This window comes from Pongo pygmaeus, chromosome 6, assembly GCF_028885625.2.
Source record: "Pongo pygmaeus isolate AG05252 chromosome 6, NHGRI_mPonPyg2-v2.0_pri, whole genome shotgun sequence".
Taxonomy (NCBI): domain Eukaryota; kingdom Metazoa; phylum Chordata; class Mammalia; order Primates; family Hominidae; genus Pongo; species Pongo pygmaeus.
The window spans coordinates 86,064,542-86,088,186 of NC_072379.2; the positions used below are offsets into that span (position 1 = coordinate 86,064,542).

The 23,645-nt window shown below is 37.9% G+C and overlaps 1 protein-coding gene across 5 annotated transcripts; it reads left to right on the forward strand.

Moving 5' to 3' along the window:
• The first annotated feature begins 2,722 nt into the window (after window positions 1–2,722).
• Window positions 2,723–10,574, forward strand: MTERF1 (mitochondrial transcription termination factor 1). Of its 5 annotated transcripts, none has more exons than XM_054495182.2 (3): window positions 2,723–2,798; window positions 3,343–3,401; window positions 8,699–10,574. In XM_054495182.2, the coding sequence occupies exons 2-3, from the start codon at window positions 3,373–3,375 to the stop codon at window positions 9,867–9,869; spliced, it is 1,200 nt and encodes a 399-aa protein (XP_054351157.1). In that variant the 5' UTR covers window positions 2,723–2,798; window positions 3,343–3,372; the 3' UTR covers window positions 9,870–10,574. The 5 variants fall into 5 exon arrangements, with proteins under 5 accessions (XP_054351157.1, XP_054351158.2, XP_054351156.1 ...); XM_054495183.2 differs by having other exon boundaries at window positions 2,728–2,812; XM_054495181.2 differs by having other exon boundaries at window positions 2,730–2,815.
• The last annotated feature ends 13,071 nt before the right edge of the window (window positions 10,575–23,645 follow it).

Sequence of the window (23,645 nt, forward strand, 5' to 3'; positions counted from 1 at the left end):
ACTACACTCAGCCACTTTATTTTTCTTAATTACATCAACTTGGTAGGGACATGGGTCTGCTATGGTCCTGGGGAAGGAGATGGAAGAGGCATGTAGAGGAGAAGACATTCAGGCTGACAGTAAGACCTGCCACTAGAAATAAGGTCCAGGAAGGCAGGGGCTTTGTCTTGGTTTCCACTATATCCCCTAACCTGAAAACAGGGCCTGGAATGTGCAGGTGCTGAAAAAATGTTCATTGAATAAACAAATGAAATACAGGCAAAGTATATACAGGTCCTATTGTAAAACATCATAAAGGACGATGAGGCAGTAGTCATTTCTCTTACTGGAGGTAATGACATTTCAAAAATCACTGAAGAAATACAATAAGAAAGAAACCTAATTAATTATACAACATCCTAACCCAACCATTATTACACTTCTATTGTTATACTTTCAGTATTTTATAATATGCATTTAAAATAGATTTATAATCAGAAAATTTCTGATGGGAAATATGGAACTTATTTTCAAAAGAACCAATCTGCCTTTACCGACAAAGTATCACTAAAAACCAACATAGGTGATGTTACCTAAGTAAGTCTGAAATAATTATTGATAGCTAAGTCAATACAACAAAGTATGTGGTATAAATCTTAGAGTTACTGGTAAAGAAAATACAAGACATGCATTCTCTTGCTAGTTCCTACTCTATGGGTTTCAGTGTTCTCATTTGTAAAATGAGAGGGCTGGGGCTCAATAATCTCAAAGGTTATTTTATTTAATTTAATCTCTAAATCTTATTTTACATGCCGATTGTAAAGCAGTTTGTGTGTGTGTATATACATAACATGTAATAATATTAATTCAGACATAGGAGCTCCTTCCATGAAGAAGGAATATAGATTTTAGAAATTCACATTTTAAAAGCCATCTCCAATTTTTTGGGACTAATTTTTACCTGGAGGAATTGCAGTAAGTAGTTTCACTTAATAGATAGACTGATTATTAGTATTTTAAATTCCCAAAGATAAATCTTTATCCTTCTAAACCAACAAAACAGAGAGTTAATTAAAAACAAAGTGACAACAACAACCCAACTAGGAGTAGTCAAAGGGGAAGAGTGATGGTAAAACGTAATTGGTTCATTGGCATAGAAATGGGATAAACAGGCCAGGTGCGGTAGCTCACGCCTGTAATCCCAACACTTTGGGAGGCCAAGGTGGGTGGATCATGAGGTCAGGAGATCGAGACCATCCTGGCCAACATGGCGAAACCCCGTTATCTACTAAAATACAAAAAAAAAAAAAAAAAAAAAAAAAAAAAAAATTGCCGTACATGGTGGCACGCGCCTGTACTCCCAGCTACTCGGGAGGCTGAGGCAGGGGAATCGCTTGAACCCGGGAGGCAGAGGTTGTAGTGAGCTGAGATCGTGCCATTGCACTCCAGCCTGGCAACAGAGTGAGACTCAGTCTAAAAAAAAAAAGAAATGGGATAAAGAAAATTCTTTTTCTCTTTTGAGACAGGGTCTCACTGTGTCACCCAGGCTAGAGTGTAGTGGCACAATCACGGCTTACTGCAGCCTCAACCTCCCAGGCTCAGGTGATTCTCCCATCTTAGCCTCCCGAGTAGCTGGGACTACAGGCACCTGTGACCACGCCTGGCTAATGTTTGTATTTTGTAGAGATGGGGTTTCACCATGTTGGCCAGGCTGGTCTCGAACTCCCGGCCTCAAGCCATCCTCCCGCCTTGGCCTCCCAAAATGCTTGGGATTACAGGCATGAGCCATCGCGCCCGGCCAGAAAATTATATCATTAGGCTCGTACATGGAGGAGTTAGTAATGCCTGAAATTTTTCCTCTTTGTAGAATTCAGGGTCAACCCTGTTGATCTTGTGTTTTTTTAAGGACCAAATCACCATCGTCTCCTGAGGATAACTCGACAGACACAATTAATTCATTAATGTAGATATTATCTTTCTTTTGATGGTCACAGGAGAAGTGCCTTGAATTGAAGCTTTATCTCCTCCATTGTCACCATCACTATGCAGGTGAGGCTGACAGGATCGCGTGGCTTAAAGCAACGCCTCGGGAGGGAGCAAAAACGCATCCACTGTGGAGATGAGGTTTCGGTTGCCTCCATTCTTTAAATAGCGCAAACCCTCACAATGTCAAAAGAATCATATTTGAATTCGAGCTGCAAGTAAGTAAATCGAAGTATACTAGAATTGATTCCCAGCCTGAAGGCGGATGCTGAATTCAGACCAGCAGTGACACTCCAGGATTTCCACGGTAGTTCATTAAAGGAAGAGAATCTGGAACTAAACAGACAGAGTCTACACCCGCTTTTCCTGCACCAAAAAACGCCGAGATGTTCATCGGCATCGCGTTAGTCACATTAGGCGCAGCAATCGCATTATCAAAAACTGCAACATGCATGTAAATAATAGCTACTTTCCCACCACGTGTGGTCGGCCGGCAGTGGATGCCCCCTGTTATATCCCTATAGGATGCCTTACAGTTCCCCACGGACATCTGCCTAGGCGACTGGGAGTCCCAGGCCCCACCCCGCCCTCCAAAACCCTTCTTTGGCGTTCAATACCCCGCGCTCACCGCGGTCTCTTGCTGCCCCCTGCCAGGCCCCTAGCGTCGGGCTACGAAAGGCTGAAGTACCGCCACGAGGGGGCGCAGGACCAACGACGTCACCTCTGCGCGCGATCCGAGGCCGGAAGTTAGTCTTTTCCACTTCCGCTCCTCTTAGCCGCTCCGGACCCCGGAGGCGGAAGTAAAAGCCATCTGTAGCGGATGGGTGCAGTTCAGGGTGAGATTGGGAAGGTGGTGAGGCTGTGCTTTCCTTTCTTTTTGTTAAGAAGTGGGTGTGGGTGATTGCTGTACAGTGCAGCCCCTTGCAGAGTTGTCTTTGGAGGAGGAAGAGGGATGGAAAGAGCCTTCGGTGTGGAATTACCTTGGTTTTGAGTTAAGAAAGACCCACCTGCGTTCGAATCCTAATGCTTCAGCTAGCGAAGGCAGGCTAGTATGGGAGCTCGGCGCTGTTTCAGATTTTGTAATTTTAAGGCTTATGCCTACCTTTTAAATTGTTGTGGGGAGTAAAGCGAGACAATGTATATGAAGCACTTAGCTTTGGTACAAAACATATTCGTGATTCTGCTACCTTTTCCCATCATATGTAGGCATGTACTTGCCGTTGTCTTTTCTGTATGTCTGAGAAATGTTGTTTGCAAGAGGTAATGCGTCTCACGAGAACATAATGCAACGAGAACGTTAGCTGGGATCGATCTCTTATTTTGTATTAGGAAGGCCTGAAATATTTTGCCTTTTTTTTTGTGTGTGTGTGTCATTTCTAGAGACAGCTGTTCTCCAGCCTTTCTGGAGGGATGCAGAGCCTTTCCTTAGGACAAACAAGGTGAGAAATGCATGGAAAGATCTCCAAACTTAGCTTGCTGTTTCAAAAGAAGACCAGCTGGAATGTGGTATTTTAGGGCCAGTGATTAGTTATTTCCATTAACAGCCTTTTTAACAGGCCAGTTGTGGGGCAGAGGCGAACATGAATCTTTTTTTAGACCGCTCATACTACAAGCATAGAGATTTTCAGTGTGTTTGTTAAGTTTGAACATTAGCCCTTTGGATAATGGTTTTGGTTAATTAAAAAGTCAATTTGAGAAATAGATCGAAGTCAATTTTTGAATAGGTACCATTTTTGAAATTTGTACATGAGGAAAGTTGCTAACTTTCTTGTATTAGGCTATTTAGATGTTCGTTTACCCTGCTAGATATTATGAGTATTTTGAATGGAGATCCGTTGCTAAGAGTAAAGCATCATGGAGAATTTTGCAGTGTGACTTTTTTGGTGCTAGAAACCGAAAAATAGATAAAGATAATTTGTATTTTCCATTGTTTTTCACACCAAAGGCCAGCTTTACTTGTTTAAATTTTTTCATCTGACTGCAAAGTAACACATATTCATTAAATAAGTCCCAGTATTTCAGAAGTAGTACATAGCCTCTAATAATCTTTCAGAAATAACTGTCATTCCACTTCCCCCTCTGTATATATTAACGTCCCCCTCCCCGCCTTTAATATACATGGCATTATCCATACTGTTAGGCAGTTTGTCATGTAGAATATCTGACATCTTTTGATTGCAGTAGATCGGCCTTTATTTTTGGCACCTTTATAGTATATTGCATAGATGTACCACAATTTATTAATTATTCTATTGGTGGCCATTTGGGTTTCTTCTTTGTTATAGCAAATAATGTTATGATGGTCATCCTTTTTCTTTCTTTCTTTTTCTTCTATTTTCTTTTTTTTATGAGACAGAGTCTTGCTGTTTCCCAGACTGGAGTTCAGTGGTGCAATCTCAGCTCACTACGACCTCCGCCTCCCAGGTTTAAGCAGTTATTGTGCCTTAGCCACCTGAGTAGCTGGGATTAGAGGCATATATCACCATGCCTGGCTAATTTTAGTATTTTTAGTAGAGATGGGGTTTCGTCATGTTGGCCAGGCTGATCTCAAACTCCTGGCCAACATCTCAAAGTGCTGAGATTATAGGCGTGAAGCCACTGTGCTTGGCCTGGTCGTCCTTTTTCATAACACATATTCTTGTCTTTTTTTTCTTTTTGAGATGGGCTCACTCTGTCATCCAGGCTGGGGTTCAGTGGCTAGATTATGGCTCACTGCAGCCTGGATCTCCTGGGCTCAAGCAGTCCTCCTGCCTCAGCCTTCTGAGCAGCTGGGACTATAGGTGTGTGCTGTTACAGTTGGCTAATGTTTTGATTTTTTGTAGAATAAGGGTCTCACTTTGTTGTCCAGGCTGGTCTCAAACTCCTGGGTTTAAGCAATCCTCCCACCTTGGCTTTCCAAAATGCTGAGATTACAGGTGTGAGCCACTGCCCCTGGCCCTTTTTTTCCCCTTTGGATAATCTCCAAGAAGTGGAAATGCTGAATTAAAGGCTATGAACATTTAAAATTGTGGCAGCTGGTGCCAAATTCTGGTCCATTAACAATATTTGAGAATTTCCTCTGTTTCCTCATATGTTCATTAACAGTCAATATTATTAATTACTGTTTCTAAGTTTAGCGGAGACCACACATGTCATTTTTAGAGTAAATTTACTGCATTTTAGTATTGTAATCAAGACCAAATTTCTAGGTTTAGCTGAGACCACACATGTCATTTTTAGATGTCATTTTTAGAGTAAATTTATTGCATTTTAGTATTGTAATCAAGACCAAATTTCAGTTGCCAGTTGTAAGTCCATTTCAGCTCTTGTTTTCTATAAATAGAAAGCTTAGTTTTAGATTCCTTAGTAATAAATTATCATAAAACAAATGGTTGATTTCAGTGGTTAGTATTGTAAGATAAGGATTTGAGGGAAGATTATATTTGAATGGGACCTTGTCCTATGGATAGGCATCAGGAGGATGGGCCTTTCTAAAAGAAAGAACAACTGAAGCAAAGGCAGGGAGACAGGAATGGGCAAGGATGTTTGGGATCAGGTTTGAGAGGCGATAGTGCTAGGTATTGAGGTGGTAGAATAGAAGAGATAGCTAGAAAGGTAGTTAGAAGTAGATGGTAAGGTAGTTAGAACTAACTGAAAAGGTAGCTAGAAAAAGATCACTTTGAAGATTTTGTTTTTTCGGGGAGAGCTACAGAAGGTCTTTAATCAGAGAATGAGGGACATAATCACATCATTTTACAAATGTCAGTATGGTGGCAGTTTTGAGTGATGGATGTCAGAGAAGCACATCAGGTGGCTGTTACAGGCTGGGTAAAAGAGAATGAAGGCTTGTAACAGAATGAGAATTACAAAGAGTAGCGAGGTTGGATTTCAGAGAGATGCCAAAGAAGTTGAGTCTACATGATTTGATGACTGGAGTTGAGGAAGAGGAAGAAAGCAAAGCTCACTTTTAGATTTTTATCACAAATGACTCTTACGATAGTGATTGTGATAATGATATCTTTAGTCAGAAGAAGGCAAATTTGGGGACTGGGAAAGATACTCAAGTTTGGGGCATGTTAAGTTTGTGTGGAAGGTAATTCCATGGAGGATGAGTTATACACAAGACATGAAATTTACTTGTGACAGATTTAGAAGAAACGTTTATAGATTTGTTACTTTTTGTTAGGAATTTTGGCATACATTTTCACTTATTTTTAGTTTGTTATTAATAGAATTTCTGTTGAACATTCTGTGACTTGTTCAGCCTGTTTGCCATGATGCTAATAGTCCTAAGAAAGTGCACTGTCTAGAGTAGTAGTCGTCACACTTTTTTTGATTGTGTACATTGTCAATAAAAATATGCCTACAATATATGTACATTTGTTTATTGATTATATATGTCTTACAGTACAGTCATATTGTTTATATTATAAAACATATGTAGAAAGAATTTTTCAAAGGCTAAGACAAATACAAATTGTAGTTTTACTATTTTCTTCCTCCATCCCATTGTATCATCTTGGACCTCTCTAGAAAGTACTGATCTGATTTCCAGCTGACGCATTCTGCCCCTTTATTCCAGTAGAGGTCACTCGAGCATCTGGAAGAGAGAACAGGCTGTTGAACTATGCAAGGTAGAGCCGTCATTCTTCAGTTAGAAGGATAGTTATATTTTAAAGTTTCTAAATTCATGCATTTTTGGAAGAGTAATTACAGAGTAGTATGTGGTATTATGGAGAAGTGAAGAATAGTGAGCTCAGTAGAGTATGGATCAATCTGAAATGTGCTTTTGTTGTTTGATGTTTATGTTGTTTGTGAGTGCCTTGCATTTGGCTTTGAACATTACTTGATTCTGTAGTTTTGGGATCTTTTTCCCAATTCTGTGAGAATCTGTAGATTATGTGAGCCACAGGAATGTTCCCTGCCTGTAGGCATAATCAAGTTCTAGTTAAAATTGGAGTAATTGAAAGGACAGACACAAAGAGGCTTTCTTTGAAATTGATCTTGAAAGCAGTATCTTTAGCCCAAAGAGGTTAGTAGTGGGTTGGAATCATCTATCTCTATTTTCTGTTTTATGCTTAATTAGGAGAAGGAGAAAAAAGAAATGCCTTTTCTAAGTAAGAGCCCATTGTAAGTAATTAGAAATCAAGCACGAACTTGTTACAGCTATATATTCTAAAAAGGCAAAAGTACAGTTTAAAAAATATATATGTACTGTTATATGACTCAGGCACAAGTAGCTTAGAAACAAATCATCAGATAGGTTGAATAACAGAACACTTTTTCTGTTGCTTTCCTCGTAAAATATTTCTTATAAATAGAGATGCTCATTTTAGTAGGGACCTATGGTTATGATTATAAATAAGTTTGTATGTTTTGAGCCCCATTTCTAAATGATCAGGAAAATGAGTTATTGAGGTTTTAGTCACATGCTAGAAGCTGCATGTTGAAAGTGTTGTGCAACAGATGCAAGCAGCCCAGAATTAGTCTTGTGTAATATGGCGATGGAGAAGGGGAGAATGGTAAAAGTAACGTTTTAATGTTTACATGCCATCTTTCAGCACAGTTTCACATGTGGCGGGCCATGTAGATTTAATATCACAACTAGATCATTTTGAAGATGAAAATTGGTTTGGAATTATTGGGTTACAACGTAGGGAATGGTAGGGTAAACCAAATGAGATGGAGATTGTGATCAAGAGCTGTTGACTAGAGGTCTATATAAGCTAAGAAAAATTAAGGCTTTAATGGTAGCATGGATATAAAGGGTAGCAGGAATTTAGGAAAAGATGTTCAAGATGGAAATTAATCTGAGGTGTTGGTTTTCAGGGCTAGATTTAGAGTTTGAAAACCAGGAGGCCAGAGGCAAAGAAATCTAGTATCTATGGGCAGGGCAAGGTCAAAGACCTGGAAAATTGAAATATAAGGCAGAAATGAAAGTGTCATTATAAGAAATAAGCCACGCCTGGCATGGTGGCTCACACCTGTAATCCCAGCACTTTGGAAGGCCAAGGCAGGCAGATCACTTGAGCCCAGGAGTTTGAGACCAGTCTAGGTGACATAGTGAAACGCTGTCTCTACAAAAAATAAAAATAAAAAATCAGCTGGGCGTGTGGGGCATTCCTGTGGTCGCAACTACTTGGGAGGTTGAGGTGGAAGCATCACCTGAGCCCAGGGAGGTGAGGCTGCAACGAGCCATGATTGTGTTGCTGCACTCCAAGCCCGGGTGAAAGAGTGAGACCCTGTGTCAAAAAAAAAAAAAGTTTGGAAATCAGGAGGACAAAGCAGAGATGGAGAGGGTCAACTGATTTTAGGTAGCCAAGGCAGGCAAGGGTAAACAAAAAGAGCAAGGAAAAAGCAAGAACAATTCTGGGGCACTAATGGTGCCCCATCCTGCTGTTCTTCAGGTTAACAATGGAAGCAGCCCTGTGCTTACAGATAACAGAAGCAGTGAGCTAGGGAGAGACAGTGATATATGTACATTTGTTTATTGATTATACATGTCTTACAGTACAATCATATTGTTTATATTATAAAACGTAGGAAGAATTTTTCAAAGGCTGAGACAAATATAAATTGTAGTTTTACTATTTATTTAATAATTCAGCAATGGCTGAATTATTAACACAGTTCTGGAGAGCTGGAGCTGAAGGTATATTCTCATAGAAATGACCATGATGCTCATAGGATCGTAATATGGTCATTTAGTTGTTTAACACATGCATTTGTGTAATATTTTATGTGTTGTTTTACACAGCATTTCAAAAGGTTTGAACTACCTAACCATTATGGCACCAGGAAACCTCTGGCATATGAGAAATAACTTTCTCTTTGGTTCAAGATGTTGGATGACCCGATTTTCAGCAGAAATCATCTTCAAATCAGTTTCATTTAGGCTTTTTGGTGTGAAGTGTCATAATGCAGACAGTGAGCCTTTGAAAAATGAGGACCTACTGAAAAACTTACTTACTATGGGAGTAGATATTGACATGGCAAGGAAACGACAGCCTGGAGTTTTTCATAGGATGATTACCAATGAGCAGGACCTGAAGATGTTCCTTCTTTCCAAAGGAGCTAGCAAAGAAGTGATTGCTAGCATCATATCAAGATATCCACGAGCAATAACACGTACTCCCGAGAATCTTTCAAAACGGTGGGATCTGTGGAGAAAGATTGTGACATCAGACCTTGAAATTGTAAATATTTTGGAACGTTCTCCTGAATCCTTTTTTCGGTCCAATAACAACCTAAACTTAGAGAATAATATAAAGTTCCTCTACTCAGTTGGATTGACCCGTAAATGCCTTTGTCGATTGTTGACCAGTGCCCCTCGTACCTTCTCCAATAGTCTTGATCTGAATAAACAGATGGTTGAATTTTTGCAGGCAGCCGGTTTGTCATTGGGTCACAATGATCCCACAGATTTTGTCAGGAAGATAATTTTTAAAAACCCTTTTATCTTAATTCAGAGCACCAAGCGGGTGAAAGCTAACATTGAATTCTTACAGTCAACTTTCAGTTTGAACAGTGAGGAACTGCTGATTCTGATATGTGGTCCAGGAGCTGAAATCCTAGACCTTTCCAATGACTATGCCAGAAGAAGCTACACAAACATCAAAGAGAAGCTGTTTTCTCTTGGTTGTACTGAAGAAGAGGTACAGAAGTTTGTCTTAAGCTATCCAGATGTGATCTTCTTGGCAGAGAAAAAGTTTAATGATAAAATAGACTGCCTCATGGAAGAAAACATTAGGATTTCACAAATAATTGAAAATCCTCGGGTTCTGGATTCAAGCATAAGTACTTTAAAAAGTCGAATCAAAGAATTGGTAAATGCTGGCTGTAACTTGAGTACTTTAAACATCACTCTTCTATCTTGGAGTAAAAAAAGATATGAAGCTAAATTGAAAAAGTTAAGCAGATTGGCCTAAGGATGCCAATGTTTTTAATTCTCAGGAACTGTGAATATGTTATGCCACATTGCAAAAGAATTTTGCAGAAGTGATTAATTTAAAATGTTATTAAGGACCTTGAGATGGGGAGATTATCCTGAATTACTTGGGAGGGCCTAATATAATTGTAGGGATCTTTAAAAGTTGAAGAGAGAGGCAAAAGAGGAGGTCAGAGTGATCCTGTATAAGAAAGACGACTACTTTTGAAGGAAGTTAAAAGGTGGCTTTGAAGGAGGAAGACACCTTAAGCCAAGGAATGAAGGGGGCCTGTAAAAAAAAAATGGAAAAGGCAAGGAAACAGATTCTCCCTTAGAGTCCCCAGAAGGGAATGCAGCCTTGCTGGCACCTTTTTAGCCCAGTGAGATCAATGTCAAACTTCTGACCCACAGAACCATAAGATGGTAAATTTGTGTTGTTTTAAACCACTGAGTCAGTGATAATTTGCTGAAGAAGCAAATAGATTAACATAGCAACTAAGTAGATGATTAGTTGCATTATAGATGAAGTCACAAAATACAGTCCTTTAGTATTAAGTCTGTATTTCTTCCTTTTATAAGAGTAATTATATTTAAAAAATCTACCTACCCTTCTGGAATCACTAATGTTAGTGTTTATAAAGTCTTAAATGTGTACATAAAATAAATGTGAATAATAAAATCTAAATAAAGGAATATGTTTGCCTAATATAGTTTAAGAAAATGGTAATCTTTTCTGTGCATTTTGTTGGCATTTCAGCTAATATTAAAGAGTAATTTTCAGAGGCATTGACTTAAAAAATGACAGATAATGTCGGTATTTTCAAGGTACAATCTAGCTCTGACATAAACTGAAAGACGTGAGACAAATTATATGACCTTAATTTTAATTATTTTCCAGAGGCATTTGTTTTCTAGATGTGGTTTTTGAATTAAATAACATAATGGTGCTCAACCTTTTAAACCTCATTTGCTATCAGTGATGCCTCAAAAAACCTTATTCCTACTATTGATAAAAACAATATATCTGCTTTTCTAAGGCCATTTATATATTCAACAATACTCTTATAATTTGGTTAACTATTTGATGGCAAGAATGGCATAGTTTAGAAAGCAAGACCTTTAGAGTGATGTATCTGGGCACCATTCCTGAGTAACTTGTGTTAATGTTTTAAATTTACTAAACCTGTTTTTCTCATCTGTAACACCAGAAATTGACCTTCCAGAGTTGGTAGGAATCAAATGAAAATGCACCTCTAAGGTTTCTTGCACATAGTAATGATGCAATCAGTGATAGCTATAATAAAAAGATAGTATTTTAAAAAGCAGCTTTATACATAATTCACATATTCAATTTACCTATTTAAAGTCTGACACAGTTCAATTTATATATAGAGAGTTGTGCAACTTTATTTTCCATTGCTTATAATACATTTATAATTTATTGGAAAATTTATAAAGAAAATGAATTTCTTACAGTTATGGAAGCTGAGAAATCCTAGGTTGAGGGGCCACATCTGGTGAGAGCCTTCTTGCTGGTGGGGACTCTGAACAGAGTCCTGAGGCAGCACAGTGTATCACATGGCGAGTGCTAATGTACTTAGGTCTCTTTTCCTCTTACAAAGCCACCAGTCCACTCCCATGGTAGCCTATTAACTCATTAATCCATTAATCCATTAATAGATTAATCAATTTCTGATGACATAGCCCTTATGATCTAGTCACCTCTTAAAGGCCCCACCTCTCAATACTGCCACATTGGGGATTAAATTTCAACATGAATTTAATATATTCAACAATACTCTTATAATTTGGTTAACTATTTGATGGCAAGCATGGCATAGTTTGACGGATAGTCAAACCATAGCAGCAACCATTACCACAATCTAGTTTTAGAATATGTTTGCAGTCCTAACAGAAACCTTGTACCTGTTAGTGAATCCCCATTATTTCCCTCCATTTGTTCCCCCAGCCCTAAGCAAAAATGAATCTGTTTTCTGTGTCTATAAATTTGTTTATTCTGAGCATTTCATATAAATGGAATCATACAGTATGGTCTTTTGTGACTGGCTTCTTTCACTTAGCATATTTTCAAGGTTCATCCATGTAGCACATATTAGTATTTCATTTTTATTGGCAAGTAATATTCATTGTTTGGGTACAGTAGTATTATTGGGAATACATTTTACTGTTATGGCTTAAAGTATTGATTTCTTAAGTCTTCTGAATTGTACGCGAGTGTTTTCTGAGGTATTGCTTTGGAATCTAACAAGCTCATGAGGGACTTGAAGGAGGTGGGTAGAAGAGATAATAGTTTATTGACATCAGCAGATCATAGGATTGTAGCTGGGCTGATGAGAAGTGGTATAGCAACGATAGTTGCAAGTGGCCAGAGAATGTGGGTTGCACTGAAGTACAGTACAGCACTTGATCATTGGGCAGTAGGGGATGGGGGAGGGAAAACTTTGGAGAAACAAACAGATAATGCCTGTCAGGCAAAATTAACATGCCATACTTTAAGGTTTGAGTCTGATCAAGGGAGAGTCAATTCTTTTTTTTTAAAAAAGGAATTATAGAAATATTGGCCAGGTATGTAATCCCAGCTCACGCCTGTAATCCCAGCAATTTGGGAGGCTGAGGTGGGAGGATTGCTTGAGCCCAGGAGTTCAAGACCAGCCTGGGTAATACTAGCAAGACATCATTGCTAGTAGAAAAGAAAGAAAAAAAAAAGGCCGGCCATAGTGGTGCGCACCTCTAGTCCTAGCTATTCAGAGGCTGAGGTGGAAGGATCGCTTGAGCTCAGAAGTTTGAGATTGTGGTGAGCTACAACTGTGCCACTGAACTCCAGCATGGGCAAGGGTGAGACCCTGTCTCAAAAAATAAATTATAGAAATCTTCAGTAATATTTTGTCATGAGTGAAAAAATCCATGTTTATGATGGGAAAAGATAGAAAATAAACCCCCCAAAAGAAAATAACTATAATCTTACCTCTCAGAGATCATTAACATTTTGGTGACTCTTCCTATTGTTTTTGTTGGTAGAAATATCCATACATGCATGTAATATGAGTAGATGAGTGGCATATATATTTGAAACCAAACTGTTTTATAATTTTTTTAGTGTAATAGATCCTGAACATACTAAGTATTCTTTAGTAACTAATTACAGAATCAAGTATTCACCTATAACATGATTTTTTAATGGCTGCATGAAATTCTGTTCTTTGGATAAACCATAATTTGTCACCGTTGGTCAGAGTGAGTAAATTTTAGTACATTAGCAATTTTTTGAAAATCCTACCTAGATTATTTCAGTATTCCATAGTGTTAATGTATACCACCATGTTTTAATCGTTGGTATATTTTATAACTTAAAATTTTGGTCTAGAAAATATAAATATTAAGAGTGCTGCATTTTGCCATTCTCCAAATGTCAGATGGATCTGTAAAACTTCATTTTTTAATGGAAACCATTCTAAATTATTGCCATAAATTTGAGCACTTTCAAATAACTGCAAGAATTTGGATAATATCACAGATTAAAAAGAAAAAAAATGAGTTTCTTCCAGATGAACTTAGCAGGAAGGAATTTAGAAAGCGAATATTTATAGATGGGTTTATTGGGTTATTAAACTAGTAATTTCTCCCCTTAAATAATTTCTAAGGCTGGGTAGGTACATGGTCTATGGCTAAAGATCCAACAATATAGCTTTCCTGTAAAAAAACAAAACAAAACCCTGACTACTGGCTCCTTCCTTGTTAGTCTGTAATGCCTCCTTAGTTGCTACCATCTAGTGGAGATCCAGATCAACAGTTGTTGATGGCAGAACCCTCGCCGCAAACTTTGGTAATAGTCCATTGTTATACGGTTCAGGGAAAGTTTGGCACAAGCGAGGTAGAATAGCAGGACTGTATTATTATTAGATTTTGGGAAGAAATAGAAGATACACTGATGGAATTGCATTTTCTGTCTCAGTTTCACTATTTTTCTGATCAGTATTTGGGATTTATTTGTCCTTAATAGAAATATTGTGTGAAGATTAATGAACTTTTGTACATGAATTGCTTTATGTTAATTATGAACAATTTTAGTATGATGATATGCTAATTCTTTCATTTCCATTTTGAATATCCCAATGCCACTTTCACCAGCTCTCAAGGTACCTTCAAATTCTGCCCACCATAATTTTCTTTCTTTTAAAAGTTTACCTTGGAAATGAATTTATTCTGTGGTAATAATCATTGTAAAAGTCTTTGAACAATACAAAGAAACAAAGTCTCAGCTAACCTATTTATCATGAGGTTGAAGAGATATCCTTTTATTCTTAGTTCACAAAGAGGTTTATTTATTTAAATCAGGGATGAAAGATGGTTTTTGAAAAAAAATCCTTTAAAAGTAATCTCTTAATCCTTTAATGAATGACATCAGTGGATTTCTGCATTATCACTTTTTGTTTTTACTGAAAACTATGCCCTATTCAATTTACTAATAGTTTACTTAAATTTTCATTAGTATTCATAAGGGAGATTGGTCTACAGATCCTTCCTGCCTTTTATTATGAAAGTTTTGGTGCATAGATTTTTTTTTTTTTTTTTTTAAATAAGGGAAGGAGGTTGCCACTTTGTCAGGTTTTTGGATCAGGGCTGTGCTAGCCTCAAGATAATTTGGAAGCTTACTATTTTTTCTCTATGTTTTAGAACTTTGAAAACTGTGGAAACGATCATTTCTTTAAAGTTTGGCAGAACTTTGAAATTATCTGGGCCTGGTGTTTTGTTCAGGATAGATCTTTTACAACAATGGAAAGTTGTTGTAAAGGCTTATATGAAAGCTTTTGACCTGTATCTTTTTGGTAGACAGCAATATAAAGCTCTCTCTTATTGTAGTTAATACATTTTGGTTTGAATTCTACATTGAAATTAACATTGCCATGCTTTATGTCTATTCATATAATTGTACTTGTTCAAACAGCTTTACTTGGAGTAACCAAAAACTGGAAGTAACCCAATGGACATTGGAACAACATGGAATTGAAAAGTACATTGTGATATATTCAGGCAGTGGACTATTACTCACCAATATGAAATAATGAAATATACATGCAACTACATGAGCAAATCTCAAAATATGCTGAATGAAAGAAGCGAAAGAGTAAAATCTTTATTATTCAATTTACATAAAATTCTAGATAGTGCTCACTAATTTGTGGTGACAGAAAGCAGATCATTGGTTACTGAGATGGAGTGGGTGGATGAAGAAGGCCATGAAGAAAGGACTGCAAAAGACTACAGGGAAACTTTTGGGAGTGATGTATATATTCATCATCTTGATTGTGGTGATGGTTTTGTGAGTCAAAATGTATCAAATTATATGTTTTAAATATATGCAGTTTAGTACACTTCAGTTATACCTCAGCAAAGCTGAAAAATCCATTCAACTCTGATTTGAAATGCCATCTTCCTCTGATGCTGTTTCCATGTCTCTGAGTGTGTTTCTAGGCTCTCTTCAAGTCTACTAAACAAATATATTTTACTTTATGTTTCTATATTGATATAAATAATTAAACTATCTTTTCAGTAAAAGTGTTGGGAGACCTGGGAGCCACCTGAAAAAAAATATTGATAGATTCTTATTCATACACCAGGATAAATTCCAAGTGGAACAGTCATGAGCTCCAAACCACTCAAGCCCCTGCCTTGGCCTTACACTTAATGACCTATACTTAAGTCAGGACATGACATGAATTGAACACTGGTACTAATATCAGAATCTTTTTTATAGGGGGCTTCCTGGAACTTGACTGGGACCTATGGGCTAGAATTTACCGAAAGCACCTGACCCGTGCTTTGCTTTTACTATTCCAGGAATGCAGATAAAGTCTAACTTCCAGCTAGACATGGTGGCTCGTGTCTGTATTCCTAGCTACTCGGGAGCCTGAGATGAGAGGATTCCTTGGGCCCAGGAGTTTGAGTCCAGCCTGGGCAACATAGGAAGCCACCATCTCTTAAAGAAGAAGAAAAACAACAACAACTAGATTTTGACCTTTTTGTCACAAGAAAACAAAGGCTCTTATGAAGTCCCATGCCCTGTTGAGCACTGGTTTATTTAATTAGTTAATGGATTGGATTTATGCTCTCACACAGCTACATATAGCCTCCTTTTCTAAGGAAAGTAGGCTGCAACCACCCAAGTTAGAGGCACTCTTTTTTTTTGCTTTCCTGCAGTTAGGGAGAACTGATTGTCATGTTATACCCTAAATATCAACTAAAGTGTCTGTGACAAAATTAGTGCAGTTAGATCAGCATTATCCCACTCTGTATGTTTGAATTTCTCTCTCTGACCTGCACAGCTACTTCAGAAGCCCTTCTCCTGAATGAAGCTTTATGTTTGGAATTCATATAAGTACAATATAGCTGGCTGTAGCTTACTGTTTTAGCTGAATGTGATAAATTATTCACAGAATTAAAGTTTAACTTTGTGATAAAAACATAATTAAATATATAAATTATATATAACTGATTAAAAAGATTAAAATTAGGTCTTAATCTATGTTTACTTGTGTGTAGAACTTCATGAACTGTAGGGGGAACTGTAGATAGAGGTTTTGCTGTACAGTTTTCTAAAGCCAATTAGCTCTAAATCTGGCTGATAATCCAAACTAAATAAAGCGTCCTTTAAATGCCAAAAGAGGTTGGCACTGTTCCATTTTTTCTGTAGGTTCTGTCAGCCTTAAGCTGTAAGAAAATAAACAGATACTTTTGCATATATATATTTCCCTGTTAGTTTAATGTCTGAAACTGTTTTCTTTTAATGGTTATTCTTTTTCTTTTCTCTCTCCCTTCCTTCCTTCCTTCCTCTCCCTCTCTCTTTCTTTCTTTCTTTTCCAAGTACCACTTTTTCATTTTTCATTGTCTTAGTTCTGAAATTACATTGGGGTGCTTTTTTCATTTTCATCTAAGTTTAACACTCTCTTCTTGTTTGTTACACAATGTTAATGCTTAAAAATATACAGCAATGTCTTTATACTTATTCAGTTACTACTGCCAAATCTTCTGTTCTTATTTAATTTTCACCTGTCGACTTCTGTGGTGGTATTTGTTGTGTATTTGTACACAAAAGCCAACATAAAGTGGTGTGTTCTCCACATGATTGCAACTGATCTTAAATTTTCATCTTTTTGGGGGTTTAGGAGTTTTTTTAAATAGAGATCCTAATTGTGACATCTGAAGTGAGGGAATCAGATTTTGTTGTGAGACTAAATGTTATATGCACATTATAAACTATCCTTGATTTCTCCATCATTTAGAAAAAGTTGCAAACAAATGCATGTGCTCTTGGGTCTTCCATGGCATCTAATAGCTGCTTTAATGACCTTGCCCACTTAACTATGATTTGGTAAACAGTTCTAGATCTGAGGATTGATATGTGAGGGAAAATGGTAGAATTCGAAAAAAGTAAAATAAATGCGGTATAAAGCACCATATGTACAAAACATGCCCTAGATGTTATGGTGGCTACAGAAGAGGTTGAAGTCTCTGCAGTTAAATGATGTTATGTCTTTATTGTCTGCATCATGCCTTAATCAAGTTGACTTCTGGTTCAAATTCTACCTGACATCTAAAGATTTGACAACAGACTCTGGAACAGATTTGTCATCAGATAGAGACATTCTCTTCCTCTCCCTGTGCCCTAGGGTGAAGTTAATACTTCTTTAGGTAAGTTTTGCCTTGTGCTCCTTTATTTTCTTCCCTAGAGTCAGTGAGCAAGGGTGACACCTTGGCAATGGCTTGGTCAACTAGGACCTTCAGAGAACTTAAGTACACCCTCTCCTTTCCCAGTCAAACTGCTATTTATATAAAGACCACATTCTGAGTTACTGCCAACATTGATGCTGTTGGGAGCATGGAAGAGCTCAGTAGTAGCTTTGATAGTTTGTTGGTTTGTTTATAAAAATGATATTTTTTTTCCTGATTGCAAAATAGTCATGTAATTACCCAACATTGGAAAACACAGAAGAGCGCACACACAAAAAGTACTTATAATTCCAATACCCCTGAGATAGTACTTGTTAACATTATTTAATATAACTTTCTAGTTTTTTTTTCCCCCCATGCGTGTATGTTTTGTGTAGAAAATAAATACCCATTTTCTGGCTAAAATTAATTAAATTATTGAACACATATTTGTTGAGCACTGACTGTGCATTATTGTGCTTGACACTGGTTTCTTATGTAATAACTATTTTAAACCTGTTTTTATAAATATATGATCAGCATTCTTCCACATCACATATCATTTATGACTTGTCTTTATGTAAATTGGAGACTTGGCAAGCCTGGTCCACCGTGGTTAAGGGATGTGCCATTTGAGACCCATAGGGAAAAGACTGGCATTCCAGGAAGCTTCTTTGGGCTCAGGAGGTCACCATATAGAATTAATAGAGCTCAGAGCTTGTCCAGAGAATCCCATTTTCTTTCCATGTAGCATAATGGAACTTCCTGGAAAGGTTATCAAAGACTGATAGGATGTGCAGGTTTGTTACATAGGCAAATGTGTGCCGTGGTGGTTTGCTGCACCTATCAACCCATCACCTAGGTATTAAGCCCCACATGCATTAGCTACTTATCCTGATGCTCTTCCTCCCCCGACCCCTGCTGCAGCACGCTCCAGTGTGTGTTGTTCCACTCCCTGTGTCCATGTGTTCCCATTGTTCAGCTTCCACTTACAAGTGAGAACATGTGGTGTTTGGTTTTCTGTTCCTGTGTCAGTTCGCTGAGGATAATGGCTTCCAGCTCCATCTATGTCTCTGCAAAGGACATGATCTTGTTCCTTTTTATGGCTGCATAGTATTCCATGGTATAACTATTTTAAGTTACAAAAATAAAAATTGTATTTTTTTATGGTGTACAACATGTTTTGATATATGTGTACATTGTGGAATGGCCAAATCAAGCTTATTAAAATATGCCTTATCTCACATACTTATCTTTTTTTGTAGTGAGAACACTTAAAATCTACTTTCTTAGCAATTTTGTTTTTCTTTCATTAATTTTTTTTTTTTTTTGAGACAGGGTCTTACCCTGTTGCCTAGCTGGAGTGCAGTGGTGTGATCACAGCTCACTGCAGGCTCGACCTTCCTGTCTCAGGTGATCCTCCCACCTTAGCCTCCTGAGTAGCTGGGACTACAGGTATGTGCCACCATGCCCAGCTAATTCTTTGTAGTTTTTTGTAGAGACAGGGTTTCACCATGTTGCCCAGGCTGGTCTCGAACTCCTGGGCTCCAGTGATCTGACTGCTTTGGCCTCCCAAGGTGCTGGGATTACAGGCATGAGCCACTATGCCTGGTCAGAAATTTTCAAGTATATAACACATTATTATTAACTAGAGTCACCATGTTGTACAGTGGATCTCTTGGACTTACTCCTCCTATCTAATTGAAATTTTGTATCCTTTGGCCAACATTTGCCCAATCCTTCCCCGATTCTACTCTCTGCTTCTGTGAGTTTGTATTTTTTAGATTCCACATGTAAGTGAGATAATATATTTGTCTTTCAATGCCTGGCTTATTTCACTTAATATAGTGTCCTCCAGATTCATCCATGTGGTTGCAAGTGACAGAATTTCCTTCTTTTTAAGGCTGAATAGCAGTTGCTTGTATATATATACCACATTTTTTTTTTTTTTTATCTGTTCAGCTGTTGATGGACACTTAGATTGAGTCCATATCTTGGCTATTGTAAATAATGCTGCATGAGCACAAGAGTGAAGACATAATGATATCTTCTTTTTGATATACTGATTTCATTTCCTTTGGAAACATAGCCAGTAGTGGGATTGCTAGATCATCAGAGTGGACTTTAATTGCTCTTCTTGGATTCTTTTCTTTTGCCTCTAACCTTTTCACTCCTAATTCCTACTCCTAAATATTCCTCTTTTTTTTTTTTTTTTTTTGAGATGGAGTCTTGAGTCTTGCTTTATTGCCCAGGCTGGAGTACAGTGGTGTGATATTGGCTCACTGCAACTTCTGCCTCCCAGGTTCAAGTGATTCTCCTGCCTCAGCCTTCCAAGTAGCTGGGACTACAGGTGCTTGCCACCACACCCAGCTAACCTTTGTATTTTTAGTAGAGATGGGGTTTCACCATGTTGGCCAGGCTGGTCTTGAACTCCTGACCTCAGGTGATCCACCCGCCTTGGCCTCCCGAAGTGTTGGGATTACAGGCATGAGCCACTGCGCCCAGCCACTACTCCTAAATATTCTATACAGTGCCTCTAAAATAATTTCCTGACCAATACTGGGTCTATATTGCTAGACTGAGCAGACCTGGTCCCTCCTATCATGGAGCTTACAGTCTAGCGGAGAATGATAGAACAATTATCAGCTAAATATACAAATAAATAAGTAACTATAAATTGAGAAAAGTGTTACGAGGAAACAGTTCTGGGTTGGAGAATGAAGGGCGGAAACAGACTGGCCAATCAGGAATGGCCTCTTAGGGAGCTAAAATGTAAGCTGAGACTTGAAGGATAAGAAGGAGATGGCCAATGTGTGAGGCAGAGCATTACAGACATAGGAAATGGTTGGTGTGAAGGCCCTACTGGGTATAAGTGTGGTATGTCTTAGAAATGGAAGAATGCCCAGTGTTTCTGGAGAATAGTAAGTGGTGGGGCAAAGCAGAATTTAGATGAAGTCATAAAGATGAGTGGGGATGTGGGGGGCTGGAATCATATTATATTACATGCAGGGCATCAAAGTCCATGAAAGGAAGATTGGATTTTAAGGACAATGAGAAAATCATTGAGACTTGTTAAGCAAATAGGAAATATAATGGAATTTACATTTAAAACAGAGTCCAGTAACTTGTGAGAAGAATCATTTGGAATGGGACAAGTAAGGAAACATGTAGATCAATAAGGAAGCCATTGCAGTAGTTCAGGCCAGAAATGATGGTGACTTGGATTAGGGTGGTGACAGTAGATTTGGGAAGAAGTTGATAGATACACTTGACAACAGCAATGCCCAATAGATTTATTTTGAGCCAGGAATACAAACCATATGTATATTTTAATTTTTCTTGTAACCACATTAAAAAAGTAAAAAGGAAATAGGTGAAATTAACTTAATAATTTAACCCAGTATATAAAAATGTTTTCACAAACACATACTCAATATAAAATTTATTGAGCTATTTGACATTCTGTTTTTGTACTACATCTTCAAATCTGATGCATATTTTATGCTTAAAGCACACCTCGATTTGGGCCAGCCACCTTTCAAGTGCTCAGTTGCCATATGTGGCTAATGTCAGCCATATTGGACCATACATCCTTACAGAATTTGGTGATGGATTGGATGTGAGGAATTTGGGAGAGGGAGGAATTAAGGATAACTCCTTGGTTTTCAGCTTAAGCAAGAAGTATGTGGCAGTACCTTTGGAGATGTAATAAATTGGAGGGAAAAGGGTTTAGGATACAGGTAATAAAGCATATAGCTTTGGACATGTTAAACTTGGGATGTATGAAGAGACAAGAAGGATGATAGATGACCCTGACGCCTCCTGTGGATTGTCTGGCAATGAGACATCACTGTGGCCTTTTTTCCACTGGTGTGAGGGCCTGCACTTCATTACCCTTCTCAAAAAGATTTTCAGGTATCATCAGCGCTGTTCCCAGAACTGGTTGGCACCTTTTATGAGAACCAGGTGACTCAAATATAGTTTCTCTTTGCTCACAAAGCTGTGTAAAGACCAACAGCAATAGTAGAAAGGGTCATTCTGTTTGAGGATGTACCAGTGGTGTGTCCAGTGGCATGCCGGCCCAACCATGCCTCTCCACAGGATGGCTAGAGGACAAGAGACCCATGCAACCTGCAGACCTTCTGCCTGTGAGTTAGCTCTATTGTGTTCTAAGTGATGCTTGCTGGTATCTGTCAGAATCCCTTTTCTGGACAAGATGCAGGTGGGACATTCAAGTAGACATGTCAAAGAAGCCATTTAGATATATGAGTAGGGTTTAGAGGAGAATTTTGAGGTAGAACTATAACTTCTGGGATTAATGGCATACAAATGATAATTAAAATTTTGAGAATGCTTTAGAGGAGGAACAGACAAGAGAGTCTAAGACCCAGCCTTAAGTTCTCCAACATTTGGAGGTTGAGCAGGAAAAAAAAGCTAGGAATGGATGGAGTTGTGGAAGCTAGGAGAGGATAGTATTTCAAGAAGGAGGCAGTGGTCAACTGTGGTGATACTGTGGTGAAAAGATGAATAGGCGTTCTATGGAAGTTTCACTGTTCCCTTGTGATGAAATGCAAGCTCTCCACCAGCTGCTTCCCATCTACTACCTTCCTTAAACTTTTTTTGATTTTTGTTTCTGTTTCCCTAAACTGAAACCTGTTTTTCTTGCTTCCATCCCTGACTTGAGCTATTTTCTTGTGCTTTTCCCCACCTCCAATTCTAATATAGTGCTTTTGTGTGTGTGTGTGTGTTTTTAATCTTCAAACCTTCCCTCAAATTGTTTCATGTAGTGTATATGGAATAACCACTCTTTGGTTTCCTGTATAGCATCCATCTGCTGTACTTATTTGGATACCTATGTCGATCATGTTTTTGATGTCCAAGGATAAGAATTTTGAATATAAGGCTTATATCTATGCTACATGTACTGAGTGTTTAGCATAATGCATTTATTCACTGCTGGATCCTAATTATTAATCTAAATTCTAAAGGGGTTTATCAATAATAATTAACAATAAATTAATAATAAAGGTTGGCAAAATTAGATTAACAGCTTAGTGGCAATGCTATGTTTTAGACTAGTGCTGCCCAACAGAACTTTCTGCAGTGATGAAAATTTCTCTCTGTTCTGTCCAGTAGGTAGCCATTAGCCTCATGTGGTTATTGAGTACTTGAAATGTGGTTAATGAGGAACTGAATTTTAATGAAAAAAAAAAACCTCAATTAGTTAGAATTAAAATTTAAATAACAACATGTGGCTAGTGACTACTGTATTGGAAAGCACAGCTTTGGACAACATGATCTGTTAATATAGCTTCTCTATTGCTTGAGTTTGGGCACAATAGGACCATGTTGATGCTTGATAACCACATGCAGATGACAGACTTTTTTTTTTTTTTTTTTAGGTCCTTGGTAGCCCTGAGATTTCTATATTCTATTAATAAAGCAGCCCTGAAATTGTTGTGCTCAGTTTACATATGTCCTTTACATCTGAAAGTCTGCTCAGGAACTATTTGAAACAGTGGATCTAAAATGTGATCAGTCAGATCATTATAATCACCTAGTGAACTGTTGCCTAGTTATTTCCCTGTTACAGGGAATTTTTCACTGTCTGCCTCTTCATAGGATTTAGCTTGCTGTCATGTGGCCCATCTAGACTTCTAGACTCTGATTTCGTTTCTTCTGTCTTTCACCACTCTTCAAGGCACCAGAGGACAATGCCAAAATTCCTGTTATTTGTTAGTTGATCTTGAACATTTAAAATCATCATTGCCTAAACAACCTCCCATCTAAATTATGCCTAGAGCATCTCCACAATAGCCCAAAATAGCCAAAAATGCTCAGTGAAGTGTCTTCACAAATAAGGGGCAGTCTTTTCCTTAGAGCTATTCTGGTCCTCCAAGGCCATGTGGCTCAAACGGAAACCAACATTGATAAATTTTTTCTTTCCACTGGGCAAATTTCAGTCTTTTTTTGAGGCACTTTCTGCTGCATTTGATACTGTTAAAATAGGAAATTACTGCTTATCGAATATAGTTCTGAAGGTACAAAC

Excerpts from the sequence above, each read along its gene's own strand:
- MTERF1 (XM_054495181.2), top strand. The coding sequence starts at position 2,783 with ATGGGTGCAGTTCAGGGTGAGATTGGGAAGGTG. Across the intron at positions 2,816-3,342 it reads AGGGTGAGATTGGGAAGGTG|AGACAGCTGTTCTCCAGCCT; the intron begins GTGAGGCTGTGC and ends TGTCATTTCTAG. Across the intron at positions 3,402-8,698 it reads CTTTCCTTAGGACAAACAAG|CATTTCAAAAGGTTTGAACT; the intron begins GTGAGAAATGCA and ends TGTTTTACACAG.